The sequence below is a fragment of the Tupaia chinensis genome, unplaced genomic scaffold (assembly GCF_000334495.1).
Source record: "Tupaia chinensis unplaced genomic scaffold, TupChi_1.0 Scaffold000132_1, whole genome shotgun sequence".
Taxonomy (NCBI): domain Eukaryota; kingdom Metazoa; phylum Chordata; class Mammalia; order Scandentia; family Tupaiidae; genus Tupaia; species Tupaia belangeri.
This window is the reverse complement of record NW_006159601.1, coordinates 1724400-1746527: the sequence shown is the minus strand read 5'-3', so window position 1 is coordinate 1746527 and position 22128 is coordinate 1724400. Positions and strand designations below refer to the sequence as shown.

The 22128-nt window shown below is 48.9% G+C and overlaps 1 protein-coding gene across 2 annotated transcripts in view; it reads right to left on the bottom strand.

Moving 5' to 3' along the window:
- The window catches only part of FAM120B (family with sequence similarity 120 member B), a 70295-nt gene extending 52527 nt beyond the window's left edge, over positions 1-17768 (bottom strand). The window contains exons 1-2 of one of the 2 annotated variants that reach the window (XM_027770411.1): positions 17684-17768; positions 1-1148 (exon numbers count right to left, since the gene is read on the bottom strand). In XM_027770411.1, coding sequence (XP_027626212.1) covers positions 1-1132 — 1132 coding nt within the window. In that variant the 5' untranslated portion in view covers positions 1133-1148; positions 17684-17768. The remainder of the gene's footprint in view (positions 1149-17683) is intronic. The other variant, XM_027770410.1, reaches the window with a different exon arrangement.
- Positions 17769-22128: the final 4360 nt, after the last annotated feature.

The following is a 22128-nucleotide window of genomic DNA, read 5'->3' as shown; positions in this document are numbered from 1 at the left end:
GCATTCCTGGCTCAGACTCAGGGTCCACAGAGATGGGCGCTGCTGGCTCAGACTCAGGGTCTGCACACATGGGCACCTCTGGCTTGGACTCAGGGTCTGTACACATGGGTGCCTGCGGCTTGGACTCAGGGTCTGAACTTACAGATGTTACCTGCTTGTCTGAAATTATTATGCCTTTGGATTTTTGGAAAAACCATGGCGATTTCTGTCCTGGCAAAAGATATGATGCCATTCCTCTGTAAAAGAGAGCTCTGTGTGGTCCCAGAGGCAGCAACTCTTCTAATTTTTTCTCACCTCGATGCAAGCGAAGAACTTTAGATATGTGGTATGATACAGCTAAGATAACGTTACCTTTTTTGTCAAAGTTCTCTCTCACAGAAGTGTAGGAAGATAAGCACCTGTACCGGAAGCTTTCGAACATGCCCTCTGGGATGATGTCATTACCAAGCAGGCAGGCGAGGAGAGGGAGGTCCGCCAGGCTGAGACCCAGACTCTCACAGAGTCTCTCTCTGCAGAGCATGACAGTTTCCAGGCTCTCCAAGCAGAGCTCACTGATTGAAAAGTAAGGGCAAGTGTCATAAATTAGGTAGTCAGTGTCTTCCCCCAGAATCCCAAGGCAGCCATGCTGGAGGCCGTAAGAAGCTACTTCGTAGTCTGCCTCCTGCAAGGAGCACACAGTCTCCTGACCCAGGGCCTTCAGAGCGAACCGGGTGAATATGGCCAGGCCTGAGGGGATGAAGAACATGTTTCTGCCTGGCTGTTCCTTGTGCGACTTGATGTAACGGAACACCCTGGAGATCTCCTTGTTGTTCTTGAGTCTGCGTCTCACCCACTCGTCTCGCTTACCCTGCTCCACCATGCCATCAAAGAAGAATATCAGCTTGATCCCAACAGCCGCAAACGCTCTCACAAAATCTCGCAAAGCGGAAAAGTATTCCCGCCACTGGCCGCCACAGATCCAGGACTCCGGCGTGTACCAGTACCTGAGACAGCACATGGCGTCGACCACGATGGTGGGGGTATGTCCCAGGTGCCTGCTGCGGTGATGCTCCGCCAGCGCCCTGAGGTTCACCACCGTGTACACGTGTGGGCAGGAGCTCCCCACAAACCCCTGCAAGCCTCTCACACCCATAACGAAGACGGAGGGTCTGCAAAGAAAAGGATGTGCAATCAGTGACTACGGCATCACCACTGGACACACAGCACCTCGCGCAGCAAATACATGGCAGCAGTTACAAGTCACCACCTTACTTCCAACAGCTCCTGCCAATGAGCTTGACCCACTGGCATTTCAAATAAGCCTAAGGCATTTTCAGCTAAAGTAAGTGAGAGACTTTACCTAAAGAGTGTGCTGGTTATCCGAGACGGACAGACTTCCACAAAGCCAACACAGTGCAAGCAATCCGCTAAGATTCTCACTAAGACTATTACCCATGACATATCTGTCTAAGAATTATTTTACTTATTTATTTATTTTAATTTGACCAGAGAAGGACAGAATGAGAAAGAGAGAGGGAGGGTAAGTAAGAAAACAAGCCGCCAGGTCTGAGACTTGAACCGTGGTTAACTATATGGGAGTCCAGTGCCCTTAACCACCATGCCACCTGCCAGCCCCTATCCAATATATTTTAAAAAGGAACGCAAAAATAAATGCACAGCAAAAATAAATGCACAGTTTTCAAAGAAGTAGTTATTTTCCATCCAGAAACTCAAATAAGACAATATTTTTAGAAACCTAAAACACAGGGAACCAGCAGTTAGCATAATGGCTATGTCGCTGGACTCCCACGTAGTCAACCGTGGTTCGTGACCCAGACCTGGTGGCTTAAAACTCACGCCGGGTGCGTGTGCGTGTGTGCCCAAGATCCTGAGAGGAGAATGGAGGAGAAGGGATTGCGGTGTGACCATCCCCTCTGGGGGGTGATTTCTCGCTTTCTGTCTCTCTGTCTGTCTGGTGAGCGCACGCGCCCTATAGCAAAAACCTCTCCAAAAAAAAAAAAAAAAAGGAAACCTAAAACACAAACTGAGACACAACATAAATGATCCTCAAAATAATTTTGCTCCAAGAAGCCAGACAAAAAAAGAATGCCTATGATACGGCTCAATTTATATAAAATTCTAGTTCAATGAGCTACTTAATCTGTAGGGACAGAACGCAGATCAGTGGCTGTCTGGGATGGGACAGATGGGAGGAAGGGGTTCTGGGGGACACTTTGGGGAGTGACAGGCGCACTGCCTGTGGTAATGTCCTGTGGGTATACACACACATTAAAACTGACCTAACTATGCACTGTAACTATGTATCAAGCACACCTCAACATGTTAAATAAACCATAAAAAGGTACCAGTAGATGGCATAATTGTTATGTTGCAAGACTACCACGTAGCTGACCACAGTTCAAATCCAGGACCTGGCGACTTAAAACTCAAACCAGGCACATATGCATGTGTGCCCAAGATCCCAAGAAGAGAAGGGATTGGGGTGTGGCCATTCCCCTGGGGGGTGATTTCTCATTTTCTATCCCTTTGTCTCTCTGGCGAGCATGTGTGCCGTATACAAAGAGAAAAACCATAGAAAAAATCACTATGCCAAAAGTTGTAACATTTGAGATAATGACTGGCTGACTGACTAAAAAATTCCTCATTCTAAATTTTATTTTAGGATTTGCCAAAATGTGCTTGCTAGAGAGAGAGAGAGAGAGAGAAATCCCCCCCAGTGGGATGGCCACACCACAATCCCTTGTCTTCTATTATCCTTTCAGAATTTTGGGCACATATGCACATACATGCCTGGTGTGGTTTTCAAGCCACTGGGTCGAGACTTGAACCATGGTCGGTCATTTGGCAGTACAGAGCCTTAACCCCTATGTCACCTGCTGGCCCTGCCTGTTCTAAAATTTAAATACAGATGCTAAGTAGTTCAAGAGTAAGCATGCAGACTTTGGGAAAATATAAGCAGAGTACTTTAAACAGAAATAAGATGCCCTCACATAAAAGACACACCTGGATGTTCTTCAAGGAGGCAATGCCATCCAGCAATGGTCAAAAAAAGGTCACAATGACATCTTTTATCTTCAGGGTCTTTTTTTTTTTCTCACTAGAATTTTCTTTAAAGTCACCAGGGCTTCATATCCTTTGGTAAATACAACAGCAAGTCCTGAGCATACGAATAGCAGCACAAGACGAACATGGCCTCCCTAGACACGGGGCTGGCATGGCACGTGGTGACTAGCACTACAACGGTGCAGCTCTGAGGAAGCGGACCTCACCAGTGAGCAGACAGCTGGGAGCTCCCAGCGCAGGCCTTCATCCGTGAAATGGCCTAGACAGGTAAAAATTATAAGCTCTAATTCCAAGTGAGGACATTATAAATAAAGTACCAGGTAGGGGAAAGTCACCCTCGCAGGACTATCTTTTAAGAATCTGCTGACCAGGGCCAGTAGTTGGTGTAATGGCTATGTTGCTGGACTCCCATGTAGTAGACCGTGGTTCGCATCCCAGACCTGGTGGCTTAAACTCACGCTGGGGGTGTGTGCACACACACCCAAGATCCTGAGAGGAGAATAGAGGAGAAGGGATTGCGGTGTGGCCATCCCCCCTGGGGTGATTTTCCGCTTTCTGTCTCTCTGTCTCTCTCTGTCTTTCTGGCAACCACACACATCCCAAAGCAAAAATCTCTACCCAAAAAGAGGAATTTGCTGAGGGCCAGCAGGTGATGTGGTGGTTAAGATGCTGGACTCCCACATGGTCGACTGCAGTTCAAGTCCAGGCCCAGTGGCTTGAAAATCATGCCAGGGCATGTGTGTGTACAAAATCCCAAAAGGAGACTGAAGAGACTGTGGCATGGCCATACCTCCTGAGGGTGATTTCTCACTTTCCCTCTCTGTCTCCAGCAACTGCACTTGCACTATGGTAAGAACCTAAAAAGACTTTAAAAAAAAAAAAGTTACAGATTGTAGGGCTGGAGTGTGGCAGAGCAAGGCTGACAAACGGGAGGTCCCAGGTTCATGTCCAGGGACCTGCCTGGGCGGGCTGACGTGGGGAGGGTCATGGTATGAGATCCTGTAGGGGTGCTCTCTTTATCACTCATGAGAGAAGTGTGGGGCCAGCATGTGGCGTGGCAGTTCTGGCCCTGCACTCTGACATGGCTGGCTGTAGTTCGAGCCCCACTTGACAATCATGCCTGACCCATGAGCGTGTGTACTCAAAATCCCGAGAGGAAAAAAGGAGCAGGGACTGCATGTGGTCACCCTTCATGGGGTGACTTTCATTTTCCCTCTTTACAGCAAGTATACATGCCCTATGGCAAAACCAACCAACCAACTACCAAACAAACAAAACTTACTGATAATAAGTAAACTCTGGCCTGGTCCCTAATGGTACTAGAATATGAAGTTATTTGTTTAATATAGATTGTCGGGAAAGTCATGACATATTTTTCTGTTTTCCTATGCAAAAATGCTTCATCACTTTCCCAACACCCGATATGTATTAATAATGAAAACCAAAAACAGCACACAGTGTATGTCAGTTTATGTCAAAGATTAGAGAAATCTTACTCATTAAGTTATTAATGAAATATACATGCAGGGTACAAAAAGTTCATGGAGATACATAATCTAAAAAAAAAAAAACTATGTATGTATTTCAAAAATATGTTTGTACCAGGATAAACTCACACTTTAATACTTTCCCATAGACTTTCTGAAGTACCACATACCTTAATGGCTATTACTGGTGTAGAGTTTTCCTTGGGGATACAGGGATAACTCAGATATCTGAGGCGTTTTTCTTTTTTAAAGAATTATTTATTTAATTTCATTTGTTATTATTTTTTAATTTGAACAGACAAAGAGAGGGAGAAAGAAAGAGAAAGCGAGAAAGGAAGCCATCAGTTCCGGGACTCAAACTGCAGTCAGCCATGTGGGAATCCAGCACCCTTAACTACCACGCCACCTGCTGGCCCTGGTATCTGAGGTTTTGAAGTAGAAAGAGGAGAAGGGATTGCGGTGTGGCCATCCCCCCTGGGGTGATTTTCCGCTTTCTGTCTCTCTGTCTCTCTCTGTCTTTCTGGCAACCACACACATCCCAAAGCAAAAATCTCTACCCAAAAAGAGGAATTTGCTGAGGGCCAGCAGGTGATGTGGTGGTTAAGATGCTGGACTCCCACATGGTCGACTGCAGTTCAAGTCCAGGCCCAGTGGCTTGAAAATCATGCCAGGGCATGTGTGTGTACAAAATCCCAAAAGGAGACTGAAGAGACTGTGGCATGGCCATACCTCCTGAGGGTGATTTCTCACTTTCCCTCTCTGTCTCCAGCAACTGCACTTGCACTATGGTAAGAACCTAAAAAGACTTTAAAAAAAAAAAAGTTACAGATTGTAGGGCTGGAGTGTGGCAGAGCAAGGCTGACAAACGGGAGGTCCCAGGTTCATGTCCAGGGACCTGCCTGGGCGGGCTGACGTGGGGAGGGTCATGGTATGAGATCCTGTAGGGGTGCTCTCTTTATCACTCATGAGAGAAGTGTGGGGCCAGCATGTGGCGTGGCAGTTCTGGCCCTGCACTCTGACATGGCTGGCTGTAGTTCGAGCCCCACTTGACAATCATGCCTGACCCATGAGCGTGTGTACTCAAAATCCCGAGAGGAAAAAAGGAGCAGGGACTGCATGTGGTCACCCTTCATGGGGTGACTTTCATTTTCCCTCTTTACAGCAAGTATACATGCCCTATGGCAAAACCAACCAACCAACTACCAAACAAACAAAACTTACTGATAATAAGTAAACTCTGGCCTGGTCCCTAATGGTACTAGAATATGAAGTTATTTGTTTAATATAGATTGTCGGGAAAGTCATGACATATTTTTCTGTTTTCCTATGCAAAAATGCTTCATCACTTTCCCAACACCCGATATGTATTAATAATGAAAACCAAAAACAGCACACAGTGTATGTCAGTTTATGTCAAAGATTAGAGAAATCTTACTCATTAAGTTATTAATGAAATATACATGCAGGGTACAAAAAGTTCATGGAGATACATAATCTAAAAAAAAAAAAACTATGTATGTATTTCAAAAATATGTTTGTACCAGGATAAACTCACACTTTAATACTTTCCCATAGACTTTCTGAAGTACCACATACCTTAATGGCTATTACTGGTGTAGAGTTTTCCTTGGGGATACAGGGATAACTCAGATATCTGAGGCGTTTTTCTTTTTTAAAGAATTATTTATTTAATTTCATTTGTTATTATTTTTTAATTTGAACAGACAAAGAGAGGGAGAAAGAAAGAGAAAGCGAGAAAGGAAGCCATCAGTTCCGGGACTCAAACTGCAGTCAGCCATGTGGGAATCCAGCACCCTTAACTACCACGCCACCTGCTGGCCCTGGTATCTGAGGTTTTGAAGTAGAAACTGGGCCTCGACAGGGTAAGTGTAAAGTGGTTCTCCAGTCTGACCCCTGGGTGTGGACCTTGCCTAGGAAGGGTCCATCTGAAACACAGTGGCTTTCTTTTTGTTTTTTTTTTTTTTTTTTTTATGGAGAGGTTTTTACTATAGGGCGCGTGCGCTCGCCAGAAAGAGAAAGACAGAGAAACAGAAAGACAGAAATCACCCCCTGGGGGGATGACCACGCTGCAATCCCTTCTCCTCCATTCTCCTCTCAGGATCTTGGGCACGTGCACGTGCGCACACACACACATACGCCCGCCATGAGTTTAAGCCACCAGGTCCGGGACGTGAACCGCATGGGAGTCCAGCAATGTAGCCATTACGCTAACAGCTGATCTCCACAGTAGCTTTTATCTGAGGTGATTCCAATGCAGGAGCTGGGGATATGCTTTAGAATGGGAACACAAGAACACAGGGCTGGTCACAGGTGAGACAAGGCACTCAGGGGTCGCTCACCTGGACCACCATTCTGTCTCCCTTTCACTCAAGCAGCTTTATGAGGTCTGTGGATGGTGTGCAGGAGGGCAGAGGTCAAGCTCAGGAGGCTGCATCCTGACGCGGTTTCCCCATTTCCCTCACTGTGCTCTGTGCTGGAAGCTGGGGTCCAACGAAGACCGCTGCCAGCCCCTGCAGGTTCCCTCCCCATGAGAATACCTGGCACGAAAGTGGCACCCAGTGTTCAGGCAGCCCAGTCTGTAAGAAGCCTGCACACACATACATGCGTGTGCAGAGCCAGAGCTGGAAGAGGGAACACGGAAGCCCTCTTCACAGCCACTGCCCACGTGTGAGTCTGCCACAGTTGTGCTGCCTGCCTTCCCTGGCCAGTCAGGAAGGCCTTGGTCTTGGGTGCTTTCTACTACAGCTGCATGTGTCAGCAGCGACTTCTCCGATGCCCTCTTCGTCTCATAGGAAGTCAAGCTCAGTTCTCTGCTCTGTTCGTGTTAGATGTCCCCCTTCTCATCCTAGCAGAGCAAAACTGACCTCTTACAGGTGAGGCCGGCCCTGGTTCCATTTCTCATGATGATTTCTCACATTTCTAATCAGAAAGTACCCAAGAGTTATATCTGGTGTGCTCTGCTAAGGAAAACGAGGGTAGGAAAAGGGTTCAGAATGTGTGTGGGATGCCTTCCCATATTTTAGGATCGTCAAAGCAGTAACTATCCACAAAACCCACTCACTGGTGTGCTACGAAATAAAGTATCTGAACAGATAGAGAAAACTCTATGGATATTACTGTAAGTAATATTTTTTTTTTTTTTTACTTTAGGCCTCTTATTACTAAGAGCATATAGAGGCATTTTATTCTCTAGAAGTAATTACAAGATATCTGGAAAAAATATACATATGACATATGAGGGGACTTCAGTCTGTAGTATGAGTGGAAGGTTCTGAAATACAGGTGTAGGTTCAGAGCCCTGACATGCCAGAATGCATGCTTCCATCCACCAGGTAAGCCACGTTAGAGACAAGTTTCTGAGGACCAGCAGGTGACACGGGGATTAGGACTGGATTCCTATGTGGCTGACAGAAGTTCGAGTCTTGAACCCAGTGGCTTGAAAACCATGCTGGGTGCATGTGTGTGTGCATGTGCCCCAAATCCCAAGAAGACAACAGAGGAGAAGGGACTGTGGTGTGGCCATGGGGGTGGGGTGATTTCTCACTTTCCCTCTCTGTCTCTCCAGTGAGAGCACATGCCCTATGGCAAACACCTAAAACACAAACACACAGGGAAGGACCGCCAGGGTACGACCTGATGGTCAAGGTGGCTGGGTCCCACATGGCCAACTGCCCGGCTTGCACACCAGACAAGGAGTGGGGACATGCCAGGCAAGTGTGTGTGCCTGCCCACGACCCAAAGAGGATGATGAAAGGAAGGAAAAGGGATTACAACGTGACCACTCCCTAAAAGAGGGTGAGCTTTCACCCCCCAGCCTTTCTCCAGTGAGCACATGCTCTTTCAAACTAAAGAGAGCAGAGCAAGGGCACCCTGGGGCTAGCTGGTGGCTCAGGGAGTCAGAGTCCACGTGGCCAACTACATTTCAAGTTCCAGTTCTGGAAGCTTGAAAAACATGCCGAGTGCATGTTCACACATGCCCCAAACCCCACGGGATGGAGAAACTGAGAAGGGATTGTGGTGTGACCTTCAGCGGTGCTCGCTCTCTCTTCCTCTCGCTCTCTCTAGGGAGTGGATGTGCCCTCTGGCAGTAAGTCAGTCAGTCAAGTGCAAAGTCAGAGATTGTCCTGTTAGAAAACTGAGCCACCCTGGGTGAACCTGTTAAAGACGCCCACGAACAGCAGCTTGGACATGCCATCTCCTCTTCCTGCATTCCTTGCAGCAGGCATTTGTTGGGCAGGACTGGCCAGGGACACCCAAGTCTGCCCGCCTCCCACCAGCTCCCTGTCAAACTGCTGCTTACCGGGTCCCTTCAACACCAGCAGGCAGAGAACTGGGACTGCAAATGCCAAGAGATGATTCTTTACCTGTCCCCAGTGGGGACCACTGTCATGAAAGCACAAGCCAGCAGGTCAGCGAGCTAATGAAGGGACCATGCAGCCGTAGAAGGCTCTCCCTGAGCAGACTTTCACCAGATCCTCAATCCTGTTCTCAAGCAGGCTTCAGTCCTGGGCTTTTAGCAGTTTACAAGACCCCCATCCCTGATGCGTGACCACCCTATTGTCCTCGGCAAGAAACCTTCCAGTCCTGATGTCCCCTCTCAGAAATTCTGAGCCAGTCACCCCACTCTGCTTATTGGCTGTGACTCTCTGGCTGTCTTCACAAGACTGGTACTTGGCCAGATTTGACTCTGCTACTAATGGTCTTGAAAAAGCCTTCCTCACCATTCCAAGTGTCAGAGTTCTTAAAGATGACTGGGACGTGCAGAAAGCCTGTGGTCATCCCAGTGCACCGGGCATAGCCAGGCATGGGGTCCAGACACTCCCTCATGGCTAGGTCCCAGGAGGAAAGAAAAGAAGAGTTCTAGGACAGAACTTAACTAAACGTGAATTCTAACTGCCACTTAGTAAGAACTTCATTCCATAAGCGTCCTACTCATCTATAAAATGAAGTTAGAGGGACCAGCAGTTAGCATAATGGTTATGTTGCTGGACTCCCATGTAGTCGACCATGGTTCGCGTCCTGGACCTCGTGGCTTGCGTGCCCAGGATCCCGAGAGGAGAACGGAGGAGAAGGGATTGCGGTGTGGCTATCCCCCCCGGAGAGTGATTTATCACTTTCTATCTCTCTTTCTCTCTGTCTTTCTAGTGAGCGCACGCGCCCTATAGCAAAAACCTCTCCAAAAAAAAAAAAGGCCAGCAAGTGTAGTGTGGTGGTTAAGGTGCTGGAATCTACATGGTTGATCCTGCAGTTCAAGTTCTGGATGCAGCGGCTTGAAAATCACACTGGGCACCTGTGTACGCATGCACAAAATCCCAAACGGAGAATGGAGGAGAGTGGGCTGAGGTGTGGCCATCCCCCCTGGGGTGTGATTTTTCACGTTCCCTATCTCTGTTACTCTCTGTATCTCTCCAGTGGCCTATAGCGAAAACTTTATACATGCCGTGGGCCCTGGAGGCCCAGTGGTGTGGGACATCACGTGATGAGAGCCTCACCTCCTTATACGCCCGCCAGGACTTGACCTCCCCACCCAATGACTGTATCTAACCCTAATCATCTCCCAGAGCCTGCCCTCCCTCTTCCCTTCTTTTCTTATTGCCAGGGGCATGCGCACTTGCCAGAAAGGGGGGGGGGGAGCACCAGATGGTAGGGTCACGCCACAATCCCTTCTTGTCCACTTCTCCATTCTGAAAGGATTTCAGATCCACGAGCACACCCACCCAGTGTGTTTTTTTAGCCATTGGGGCTGGGACTCAAACCACAGGCTGTCTGTCTATGTGGGATCTCGCTCCTATAACCACTGGGCCACAGTTAGGTTAAGTTTTTACCCTCTTAACACTGCCCCAATCAAGCTCCAACACAGGCCTTTCGGGGATGCATTCAAACCTTAGCAACTCAATCTTATTTATTTTAAGAGAGATTTTTGCCACAGGGCACATAACGCTCACCAGAGAGACAGAGACAGAAAGAAAGAAACTACTCCCTAGGGGAGATGGCCACACTGCAATCCCTTCTCCTCCATTCTCTTTTCGGGATTTTGGACATGCAAACATAAGCACCAGGCATGAGGTTTTTTTCTTTTCCCTTTAAGAGAGATTTTTACTTTAGGGCACATGTGCTTGTTAGAAAGGCAGAAAGTGAGAAATCACTCCCCAGGGAAGATGGCCACATTGCAATCCCTTCTCCTCCATTCTCCTTCTGGGATCATGGGCATGCACGCATAAGCACCTGGCATGAGTTTAAGCTGTTGGGTCTGGGACTCGAACCATGGTCAACCAAGTAGGAGTCCAGTGATGCAACCGTTACACCATCTGCTGGTCCCTATATAAATATTTTTAATCACACGCATGTACCTAGATAAATTCAGGCTTTAGTTGTTCCTTCTATATATGATTGTACATATTTGTGGGGGTACAACATGGTTTTTCAGTCCATGGATACAATTATATAATGATTAAATTAGGGTAATTAATATACCGCCTCAAAAATTTGTCTGTGTTTTGTGTTGAGATCTTTTTAAACTATTAATAAATGGATATTTCCAAGATGCTTATAAACATCTGTTCTATTAAGCAATTTAATTTACATTATTAATTTGTTCACTGAACATGGAAATGAAGACTTGCAGAGCTAGAATGCGTCTTAACGGGAAGAACAAAAGGGGTGAGGGGCAGTTGGAGTACATGGGTCAGAGAGTGAAGGTCTTTAAAATCCTTAGCAGGTTACCCAAAGGGAAAGGACGCGTTCAAGGCTCAAAAGCGAGTGAGTTTCGGGAACCAGCAGTTAGCGTAATGGCTATGTCGCTGGACTCCCACGTAGTTGACCGCGGTTCACGTCCCGGACCCGGTGGCTTAAAACTCACGCCGGGCGCATGTGCGTGCGTGCCCAAGATCCCGAGAGGAGAGTGGAGGAGAAGGGATTGTGGCGTGACCATCCCCCCTGGGGGGTGATTTCTCGCTTTCTGTCTCTATGTCTCTCTCTGTCTGTCTGGTGAGCGCACGCACCTTATATAGCAAAAACCTCTCAAAAAAAAAAAAAAAGGGAGTGAGTTTCAGAAATACTGCTCTGCCTAGCCAGGGGCTGATGGAGGCAGGTGAGGCTGGAGGTGAGACGGGGACTGCTGGCGTCCTGGTGGCCTAGTGCCCTACGCCCCTCCTACTATGAAGAGGAAGAGCCCCCAAGCCTGGCGGAAAGAAAGCCCCACTTCCTACCCCAAGGGACACGGAAGGGCACAGGCCATCTTCTGTGCCCACAGACACACCCAGGATGTGAGTGCCAAGTCCACAACCCCATGTTCCCGCGCCAAGTGCTAGTCCAGTCTGTGTGCCAGCTCCCTGCTAGCAGCTGTGGCTATGGCCAGAAGGCCAGATCCCTCACTAAACAAGGTGACTCTCAAAAGGAGGTAAAGTCCTTCAGAGGGGAAAGCTGGGGTGGGGGTGGGCGGTGTAATACATATGTCAAAATATGCCCAACTGTACACTTGAAAATGCACGCATTATTCCAAAACCCAGGCGCAGACGTCCACTCAGGGCCGATGGCCGGGATCAGACTCCATATCTGTTCTGTTCAACCTCTTGTCCAAGATGCTCTGGCAGAGGAGGCAGCAGTAGCTGCTGGGGGGGCAGCTGCCAGTGTGTCGGAAAGTCACAGACAGGGTCTCACAGGAGGGCTGTCTCCAAGCCTGATATCTCACTGGCCACACCCCTCGCCTAACACTGCTGCACTTTAGACCCCCTGGTTGGCGTGTGCATGCCAGGAGGGCCACAGACTCACCTCAGAACCACTCTGCAGGGCGTGTCCCCCCCAGGGCTCTCCTTCCCACAGGATGTGCACTGGGACTAGCCCAGTTGAAGAGGCCCTAACAGGACTATGGGGATGGAGTGGGGTCTCTGCCCTGGGCCTTTCTCTGCCCACTGCAGCTCTACTGCAGCTGAAGAAGCCCAGCGTGCATGCCTGTCCTGGAGGCAAAGGAGAGGAGAGTGTGTGTGCATCTGGACAGCCCTACGGTGCTCCACCCGGACTATAAGGACTTACAGGCGAGAAGTTCAAAATGAAGTGCAATGACGTATCCATGAGACACTCCCTCAGGTTCATCTGTGGCCGATTCCACCCCAAATTGAGCTGCAGGTGCCACCATAGCAAAGGTCCAGGAAGGGTGACTCCGGGCAGGCATACTGACAGCAAAGATTGACAATGTGGGGAGCAAAAGCACAGAAAACCTTTTTAAGAGCAGAAACACACCAACACACACACACACAAAAACACCCCCAAGGAATAGCAGAGGAGTCCCCGTACAGGCCATAAGCAAGAGTAACAAGGCATGTTCAAATACCCTGCGTCTATACAGCCCAGCACATGTGTGTGCGCATACACAAAAGTGTGCAGACCGAGGAAGGCATCCAGATGCGCTGAAGACACATACATAGCCCAGCACACATGTGTGCACACAGACACTGAAGTGTGCAGACCAGGAGGGCATCCAGATGTAGTGAGAACAGTCTGGCTCACAGAGGTTAAATGTGCTCTACTCAGGGCTAGCCTGAGCAAATCTTCCTTGAGTAATAAGTTTAGGAAGAAAACATGTGCTCAGGAGTTGGATTTCCTTGACTAACAAAGGCCCTGACTTATTGACTAAATCATTTAACCCTATAAATCACTGCTTTCCTTATTTGTAAAAAGAAGATGGTTACCTCTCAAACATGGTGCTTTTCTTTTCTGTTCTGTTTTAAGATATTTTTGCCATCAGGCATGTGCATTTGCCAGACAGAGAAGAGGAAGTGAGAGATCACCTTCCAGAGAGATGGCCATGCAGCAATTCCTTCTCCTCCATTCTCTCCTCTTGAAATCTTGGGCCCGCCTGGTGTGAGATTTAAGCTTCTGGGTCCAAGGACTCCAACCATGGTCAACCACGTGAGTCCAGCACCTTAACTACTCCGTCACCTGCTGGTCCCAAATCTGGTGGATTTAAAACTACTAATAAAAAGTCCTGGGCCAGCAGGTGGAATGTGGTTAAGGAGGTGGATTCCACATGGCAAACTGCACAGTTTAAGTTCTGGACCTGGAGGCTTGAAAATCATACCAAGCATGTATGCCTGTGTGCCAAAAAATCCTGAGAGGAGAATGGAGGAGAAGGAATTGCAGCGTGGCTATCCCCCACAAAGGAGTGAGATTTTTTACTTTCTGTTTCTCTCCAGCAGAGGCAAGCACACACACCCTAGAGCAAAACTAATAAATAAATAAATATCTTTCAAAAGCACATTATAGGGCCCACCCCAAAGCACTGTTAAGCACTGGGAGCCAAATCCCACATGGCCAACCACAGTTCAAATCCCAGCCCTGACAGTTGGAAAACATACCTGGCAATGTGTGTGCAGCCAGGTACGTGAAGAGATGGGGAAACAGAGGAAATAGGCTGCAGTATGCTCGGGCTGCACTGGGGATGCCTCCTCTCTGGCACGTACCCTCTGACAGTTTTTCTTTTTTTGGGGAGGTTTTTATAGGGCATGTGCAAGTGCCAGAAAGACAGAGAGTCAGAGGACAGAAAGCGAGAAATCACTCCCTGGGGGGATGGCCGTGCTGCAATCCCTTCTCTTCCATTCTCTTCTTGGGATCTGGGGCATGTACACCCATGCACCCGGCGTGAGTTTAAGCTACCAGGTCCAGGACTCGAACTGCGGTCAACTACATGGGAGTCCAGCAATGTAGCCGTTACGCTATCTGCTGGTCCCACCCTCTGACATTAAAAAAAAAGCCTCATTTTATATGTGTGTGTGTGCACATATAGGTATGTGTATACATACCCACACATATGTGTGTACGTATAGGTGTGTATGTATATACATATATGTGTGTGTGTGTATCCCCCCCTGCAGACAGAACAGATACTATATTTGGCTAGGCAAAACAAAGCATACTGTCAAGAAGGAAGAGTGGACTGGATGAAGTCCAATTAGCCAGCCAGAGTCAGCCAAATCCTATTGTAGTTACACAAACTTTAAGTAACACGTGAATCTCTGAAGGTTGTTTCAATACAACATCTTACAAAGAAACTGATGTCTAAAAAATAAATTAAAATACATGTAATGAATTTATATGAGTTATTAGGATGGCTTTATTTTCAAAGTTAAAAAAGAAAGGCTGCAATAAATTCTTTTGAATACACGTCTACAGTCTATAACCTAGTTCCCACAGAGCTAAGAGCAGTTTCGGTGACCTCAATGAAGTGGACCCTCCTCACCACCAACCTCCTGGAAGGCGACAACTCAGCAGGGACACGGGTGGGAAGGAGTCCCAGCGCCGTATTACCAGGCACTGACGCCGCGCTCCAGCTGTTCCCGTCCAGGCACCACGACAGGCGCCCGCACGGCGAAGGAGCAGGAGGCGGCCAGTCACGCAAACCTCAAACAGCCACGGTGCAGATATCACGCCGTGAAGTGCCTGAAACACACCGTTTGAGGTTGCTCTTTCAAATGCTACAGAGCATAAACACGAGACCAAGCCCAGTGCCTTAGGGGCATATAAAGGCGAGGGGCCTGACGCCTGAACTTCATTAGATTTATATACAGCTGCCCCGTAAATGCTACCAGGCTCAAGTTCAGGGGTGGGGTAGAACTCAGAATGCTTTAAAAAAAAAGCAAGTGGCCTCCGACACCACCTACAGCAGTCTTCTCGGCAGGCCGGATTTCGGTCTCAAAGATGAGGTGGTTAAGAAATGACACGAAAGCCCGGGAGGAAAGGTGGTCTTGAAACGAAGCCGGCGGGCGGGCCGGTGGGCCCTGGCAGCTCCAGGACAGAGCAGGGCAGCAGTCAGACGAGGGGTGTCGAGGTCGGGAACGCCGCCAGGGCTCTGCCCGAAGTCCAGACAACGACACACCGAGATGCCACAGAGGTGCCGGAGGGGAAAGGGCAACGCGGGGACACACGAGGGAGGCTGCAGGCCGCTCCTCGGGCGACCAGCAGAGTGCGCGGCCCGAAGGGACAGGTGCATCGGTTCAGAGATGACACCGAGACCGGCAGGTCGGGCAAGGAGCCGCGGCCGGGGTCCGAGCGCAGCGAGGTCGCGGCCCCCGCGCGGCCGTGGACCGAAGACGATGGCCCGCGAGGCCGCGAGCCGCCGAGGCCTCCCGGGACAAAGGAGTGAGATTTTTTACTTTCTGTTTCTCTCCAGCAGAGGCAAGCACACACACCCTAGAGCAAAACTAATAAATAAATAAATATCTTTCAAAAGCACATTATAGGGCCCACCCCAAAGCACTGTTAAGCACTGGGAGCCAAATCCCACATGGCCAACCACAGTTCAAATCCCAGCCCTGACAGTTGGAAAACATACCTGGCAATGTGTGTGCAGCCAGGTACGTGAAGAGATGGGGAAACAGAGGAAATAGGCTGCAGTATGCTCGGGCTGCACTGGGGATGCCTCCTCTCTGGCACGTACCCTCTGACAGTTTTTCTTTTTTTGGGGAGGTTTTTATAGGGCATGTGCAAGTGCCAGAAAGACAGAGAGTCAGAGGACAGAAAGCGAGAAATCACTCCCTGGGGGGATGGCCGTGCTGCAATCCCTTCTCTTCCATTCTCTTCTTGGGATCTGGGGCATGTACACACATGCACCCGGCTTGAGTTTAAGCTACCAGGTCCAGGACTCGAACTGCGGTCAACTACATGGGAGTCCAGCAATGTAGCCGTTACGCTATCTGCTGGTCCCACCCTCTGACATTAAAAAAAAAGCCTCATTTTATATGTGTGTGTGTGCACATATAGGTATGTGTATACATACCCACACATATGTGTGTACGTATAGGTGTGTATGTATATACATATATGTGTGTGTGTGTATCCCCCCCTGCAGACAGAACAGATACTATATTTGGCTAGGCAAAACAAAGCATACTGTCAAGAAGGAAGAGTGGACTGGATGAAGTCCAATTAGCCAGCCAGAGTCAGCCAAATCCTATTGTAGTTACACAAACTTTAAGTAACACGTGAATCTCTGAAGGTTGTTTCAATACAACATCTTACAAAGAAACTGATGTCTAAAAAATAAATTAAAATACATGTAATGAATTTATATGAGTTATTAGGATGGCTTTATTTTCAAAGTTAAAAAAGAAAGGCTGCAATAAATTCTTTTGAATACACGTCTACAGTCTATAACCTAGTTCCCACAGAGCTAAGAGCAGTTTCGGTGACCTCAATGAAGTGGACCCTCCTCACCACCAACCTCCTGGAAGGCGACAACTCAGCAGGGACACGGGTGGGAAGGAGTCCCAGCGCCGTATTACCAGGCACTGACGCCGCGCTCCAGCTGTTCCCGTCCAGGCACCACGACAGGCGCCCGCACGGCGAAGGAGCAGGAGGCGGCCAGTCACGCAAACCTCAAACAGCCACGGTGCAGATATCACGCCGTGAAGTGCCTGAAACACACCGTTTGAGGTTGCTCTTTCAAATGCTACAGAGCATAAACACGAGACCAAGCCCAGTGCCTTAGGGGCATATAAAGGCGAGGGGCCTGACGCCTGAACTTCATTAGATTTATATACAGCTGCCCCGTAAATGCTACCAGGCTCAAGTTCAGGGGTGGGGTAGAACTCAGAATGCTTTAAAAAAAAAGCAAGTGGCCTCCGACACCACCTACAGCAGTCTTCTCGGCAGGCCGGATTTCGGTCTCAAAGATGAGGTGGTTAAGAAATGACACGAAAGCCCGGGAGGAAAGGTGGTCTTGAAACGAAGCCGGCGGGCGGGCCGGTGGGCCCTGGCAGCTCCAGGACAGAGCAGGGCAGCAGTCAGACGAGGGGTGTCGAGGTCGGGAACGCCGCCAGGGCTCTGCCCGAAGTCCAGACAACGACACACCGAGATGCCACAGAGGTGCCGGAGGGGAAAGGGCAACGCGGGGACACACGAGGGAGGCTGCAGGCCGCTCCTCGGGCGACCAGCAGAGTGCGCGGCCCGAAGGGACAGGTGCATCGGTTCAGAGATGACACCGAGACCGGCAGGTCGGGCAAGGAGCCGCGGCCGGGGTCCGAGCGCAGCGAGGTCGCGGCCCCCGCGCGGCCGTGGACCGAAGACGATGGCCCGCGAGGCCGCGAGCCGCCGAGGCCTCCCGGGACGCCCACCCCTCCCTAGATGTGCGCAGCTCCCGCAGCAGATGCGTCCGCTCCGCCCTCGGCCGCCTAAGCCGCGCCACAGAGCTTACTTCCGCTTCCGGCCGAGGGGGCGGGCCCTTCGCGGCCTGTCAAGCAGGCGCTGGGTAAGCTGAAAGAGAGAGGTGCGCAGGCGCAGAGAGCCAGGGTGGCCCCCAGGCGCGGAGTAGTAGGTGCGCGTGCGCGGGGAAAGAGGGGTTGGCGCGCAGGCGCCAGGAGCCAAACGTCGGGTCCGTTGGCCAGGCAACCGCGCGTTGCCGGGTTGGCGTTACTGGCCCTTCCGCAGCGTTTGCGCTACGGCTCTGCCCGGGTCAGCCCTGCGCACTCGCGAGGAAGGCCGGACGTGGGCCGCGTTCTGCCGCGTGAGCTCAGCGAGCTCGGGAAAGCAGCCGGGCGAGGAGACCGGGGCGCCCGGGGCCGCGGTGTGGGACAGACGGGCCGCAGTGAGCGCCCGACGAAGGGAGACGCCGACCGCGCCGCTGGGCGCAGAGGTGCACCTGGTCCGCATGTTCTAAATGACCAGCGCCAGGTCGGCCGAAGGGCCCCGAGTCCCGCACTGTGGCTGTCGCTGTCACTACGCGCCTCTCAAGCAGCAGGTGTGCCAGTCTGCGGGCACGTGGAGCGAGGGCATCAGGGGCAGCGGGACGAGGGCCGAGGGCCGCGCCCCGCCCCGCCCGGCTGGCACGTGCACCTGCAGTGCGTCTCCGTCCGCAGCCCGGACGTGTTCCCTTGGCGGAAGGTAAGGTAGGCTCCAGGCTGCGCCCAAGCCCCCTCCTCTGCTGCGGTTCTGTCCTTTTCTCAGCGACCAAGAGAATCTGTGGAGACGCTAGGAGTGGTGACAAGAGACCAGCCGAAAAGAAGGCCAAGGCGAAGCAACACAGACACTTCCTGGGCCCTGTCACCCAGGCAGTACAGGGTCCAAGTTGCCCGGAGCGATGTGTGAGCTGGCCTTCAGATGCCAGGGGGATTTCAAAGGCAGAGTCACAGATGAGAAGGAAAATAGCTGAGAACCTTGTACCAGCAGTGATCCGAGTCACTTTGCTGGAGACCGTGACTCCAGAAGGCAGAGGAGGAATGGACAAGAGGATGTTCCTAAGACGAGGTCGATGAGTCCAGGCAGCATCTTGAGCTGTTTGGGATGCTCATCCCTGATAAAGCCACAGATGTGTGTATTTCCTTACAGTGCTGACCCACAGAGACTGGAGTCTCCTGTTTTCAGGGGGAAAAACAAAACTGGCCTATTTTGGGAACTGTCAGCTTCCTTAAAGAGTCAGTTTGATGATGTGGCATTTATTAATAGCATGAGTGACTCCATTTTGGTCTGGTCTAGTGGTACAGAGCAGCAACTTAGTCCGAAACAATAATGTATAGTTTTCACTTAACAAACACAATCTAATTAATTTGTTAAAAATAAATTATTGCCATAATTTAATTACAGTGTTAATAATACCAAGTTACTTAAGATGCATCTCAGAACCCATCATTCACGATGTGTCAGTAGGACTGCTTTAAACCATGGTAAGAGACTTCAATCAGAGAAGGAAAATGACAAAATGTAGTTCTAGGAAAACATTGATCAGTCTCCTTCAATATCTCTGGTGACACACTTGATTGAAAAAAAATTACCAAATGGAAGTGATACCCTGACTCAATGAAGGATTTGGGAAAGGATCTCTTTATACAGCTTCCATTTCCTTTATTTTTGTTTTTTCACTTCTAAGTAAAATCATCAAACAGTGTTCAGCACCTATTGTCAATTGCCTGTCATGGAGTCATGACAGGAAGTATAGGCAGTGACCTCTGGTCTCACTTGGTGGCTGGGAACATTCACAAAGTTATGCTAACCTGAGAGGAAAAACCTGAGCCAAAATACATGAAGAAAAAAAGTTTATTTGGGCCAAGGTTGAGGACTACAGTCCAGATGTCCCAGTATTCATGCTGCTCTGAATCTGTCCACCTCCCAATAGTGAGTATTTGAAGGAAAGAAGTTAAGGGCAGTTCCAAAGTCATTTACATAACATAAGCTTTTGACAGGCTACACATTGCTCTAGATTCTGGGAACACTGGTAAGCAAAGGGTAAGAATTAATTTAGTGTTGTTTAAGTTTTCTATCACTGTTGAAGGCGATACAGAATCTGATCAGCCGTCTCTTGGGAAGTCATGGTCAAGAAGTTGGGGGACACGACAGGCCTCATTCCTTGTGTTTCATTGGGCCAATTAAGTTTAACATACCTCACATTCTTTGGGTTGTGCTGGCTTGCCTAGCCTTTCAAATAGATATTGAATATGGTAAGTGAGATAATAGTAGGTTGTAATGTGTGTCCCTCCAAAATTCATTGGCGAAATCTGATTCCCAGTGGGATGGTGTTTTGTGGTAGGGCATTTTGGGCAGGAAGTAATTCCTGAGGGTGGAGCCTTCGTGAATGGGATTAGTGCTCTTGGAAACAAGCCTCAGCCATTGGAAGCTTGCACCTACTCCCACGCGTGAGGATGCACTGAAAAGACTGCGCCCCCTCTCCCCCAAGAGCCTCCCCTCCCCCCAGATCCTGGTCATGGTACCCTGAGCTCAGATTTCTAGCCTCTGGAACTGAAAGAAACACATTTCTCTTGTTTGTAAACTATGTAGTCCTTGGTACTTTGTACTAGAGCCTGAACAAAATAAGAGGATAAAAAAGGCTGCAAAGAGATGACATGGAATCCAAGAATTAGAAAAGGGAGGTGTGCAGGGCCAGCAGGTGGCGCGGTGATTAAGGTGCTGGAGACCCACATGGCCAAGCACAGTTCGAGTACCAAGCCTGTTGGCTTGAAAATCACTCCAGGCATGTGTGCATGTGTGCCCCAAATCCCACGAGAATGGAGGAGAAGGGATTGCATCATGGCCATCTCCTCCAGGGGTGATTTCTCACTTTCCTTCTCTCTTGACTCCAGCGAGTCATGCACTCTGTGACAAAAACCTTAAAAAAAAAAAAAAAAGTAAAGGCTTTGAGATAAAATGAATAAGCTCAGGAAAGAGGAAGGTAAATTTTAGGAGTATGACAGGGCAGGCAGGACCAAACCCTGGAAGCAGGAGGCTGTGAGAGGAGTGAGCAGAGCCCCTTCAGCTCCCTTCTACCACACACTACCAGGAGCATGTTTTGCCTCACTCCTAAGTAAACACAGACAACCAAAAATCAACACATTTAAGGAAGATGGGGGGAAAAAAAGCTAAGAAAAACGTGAGGAGAGGAGCAGGCAGGTGGCGTGGTGGTTAAGGATGCTAGACTCCTACATGGCTAACTGTGGTTCAAGTCCTGGACCTGATGGCTTTCTCTCTCTCTCCCTCTCTCTTGTCATATAAATGAATGAATGAATGAATAAATAAATAAAGTTAAATAAAATATTTTTTAAAAACATGCGAGGAGGAGAAAAGTTGCAGAAAACTTTATTACCTGCAGTTCCTGAAGATAATATCACACCCATGAAAGAAAGATGTGTAAAAGGATATTCAGAATACAGAAGAGCTTTTGAAAACTAAAAAGCAATGACTAAAATGTAAAAATTAATAAAAGATAAATTTGATGATATCTGAGTTGTTAGAACAAAAAAAATGGAGAGGAAAAAAATTAATCTCAGAGGTCTGACATCTGAAAAATAGGAATTATAGGAAAAGAGAACAGAAGAATGGAGAAAAGAAAATGAATGATTCAAGAAAACTTTCCAGTTCTAAAAGACATGTTCTCATATTATCGAAAGGATTCATCAAATGCTCAGCACATCAACCCTAAAAAGATCAGCACTGGGACCAGCAGGTGGTGTGGAAGTTAGGGTGCTGGTTAGACATCACCGACTGCACAGGATGAATGCTCTTCACAGTGACTCGAAAAACACCTGAATCCCAAGAGGAAGATGGAGGGAAAGGGATTGCAGTGTGGCCATCATCCTTCCAGAGGGTGAGTCCTCTCTTTTCATCTCTCTCTCTGGAGAACGCATGCACCCTATAGCAAACTATTAAAATAATAATAAATCCACACCAAGAGGCACATCATCACAAAATCAAAGAAAATCAGGAATAAAAGAAGATATTTAAAGTTTCCCGAAGAAAAAAAAATTTTTTTTAAGAATTATTTTATTGAACTTTATTTATTCATTTGTTTATTTCAATTTGACCAGAGAGGGACAGAGAGAAAGCAAGCCACCAGGTCTGGGACTCAAAACGTGGTTGATCATGTGGGAATCCAGCATCTTTAACTACCATGCCACCTGCCGACCCCGACCCCTCCGGAAGAAAAATTTTAAAAGTCGCATTTAAGAGACCAGGTATCAGAATGGCATAGAAATTCTCCATGGAATCCCACGAAGCTGAAATGCAATGAAGCAGAAGCCTGGTCACAGTGGGAGGGCACTGCAGCCAATGGCAGAGGCTGTGGGAAGATGCCAGGGAGCTG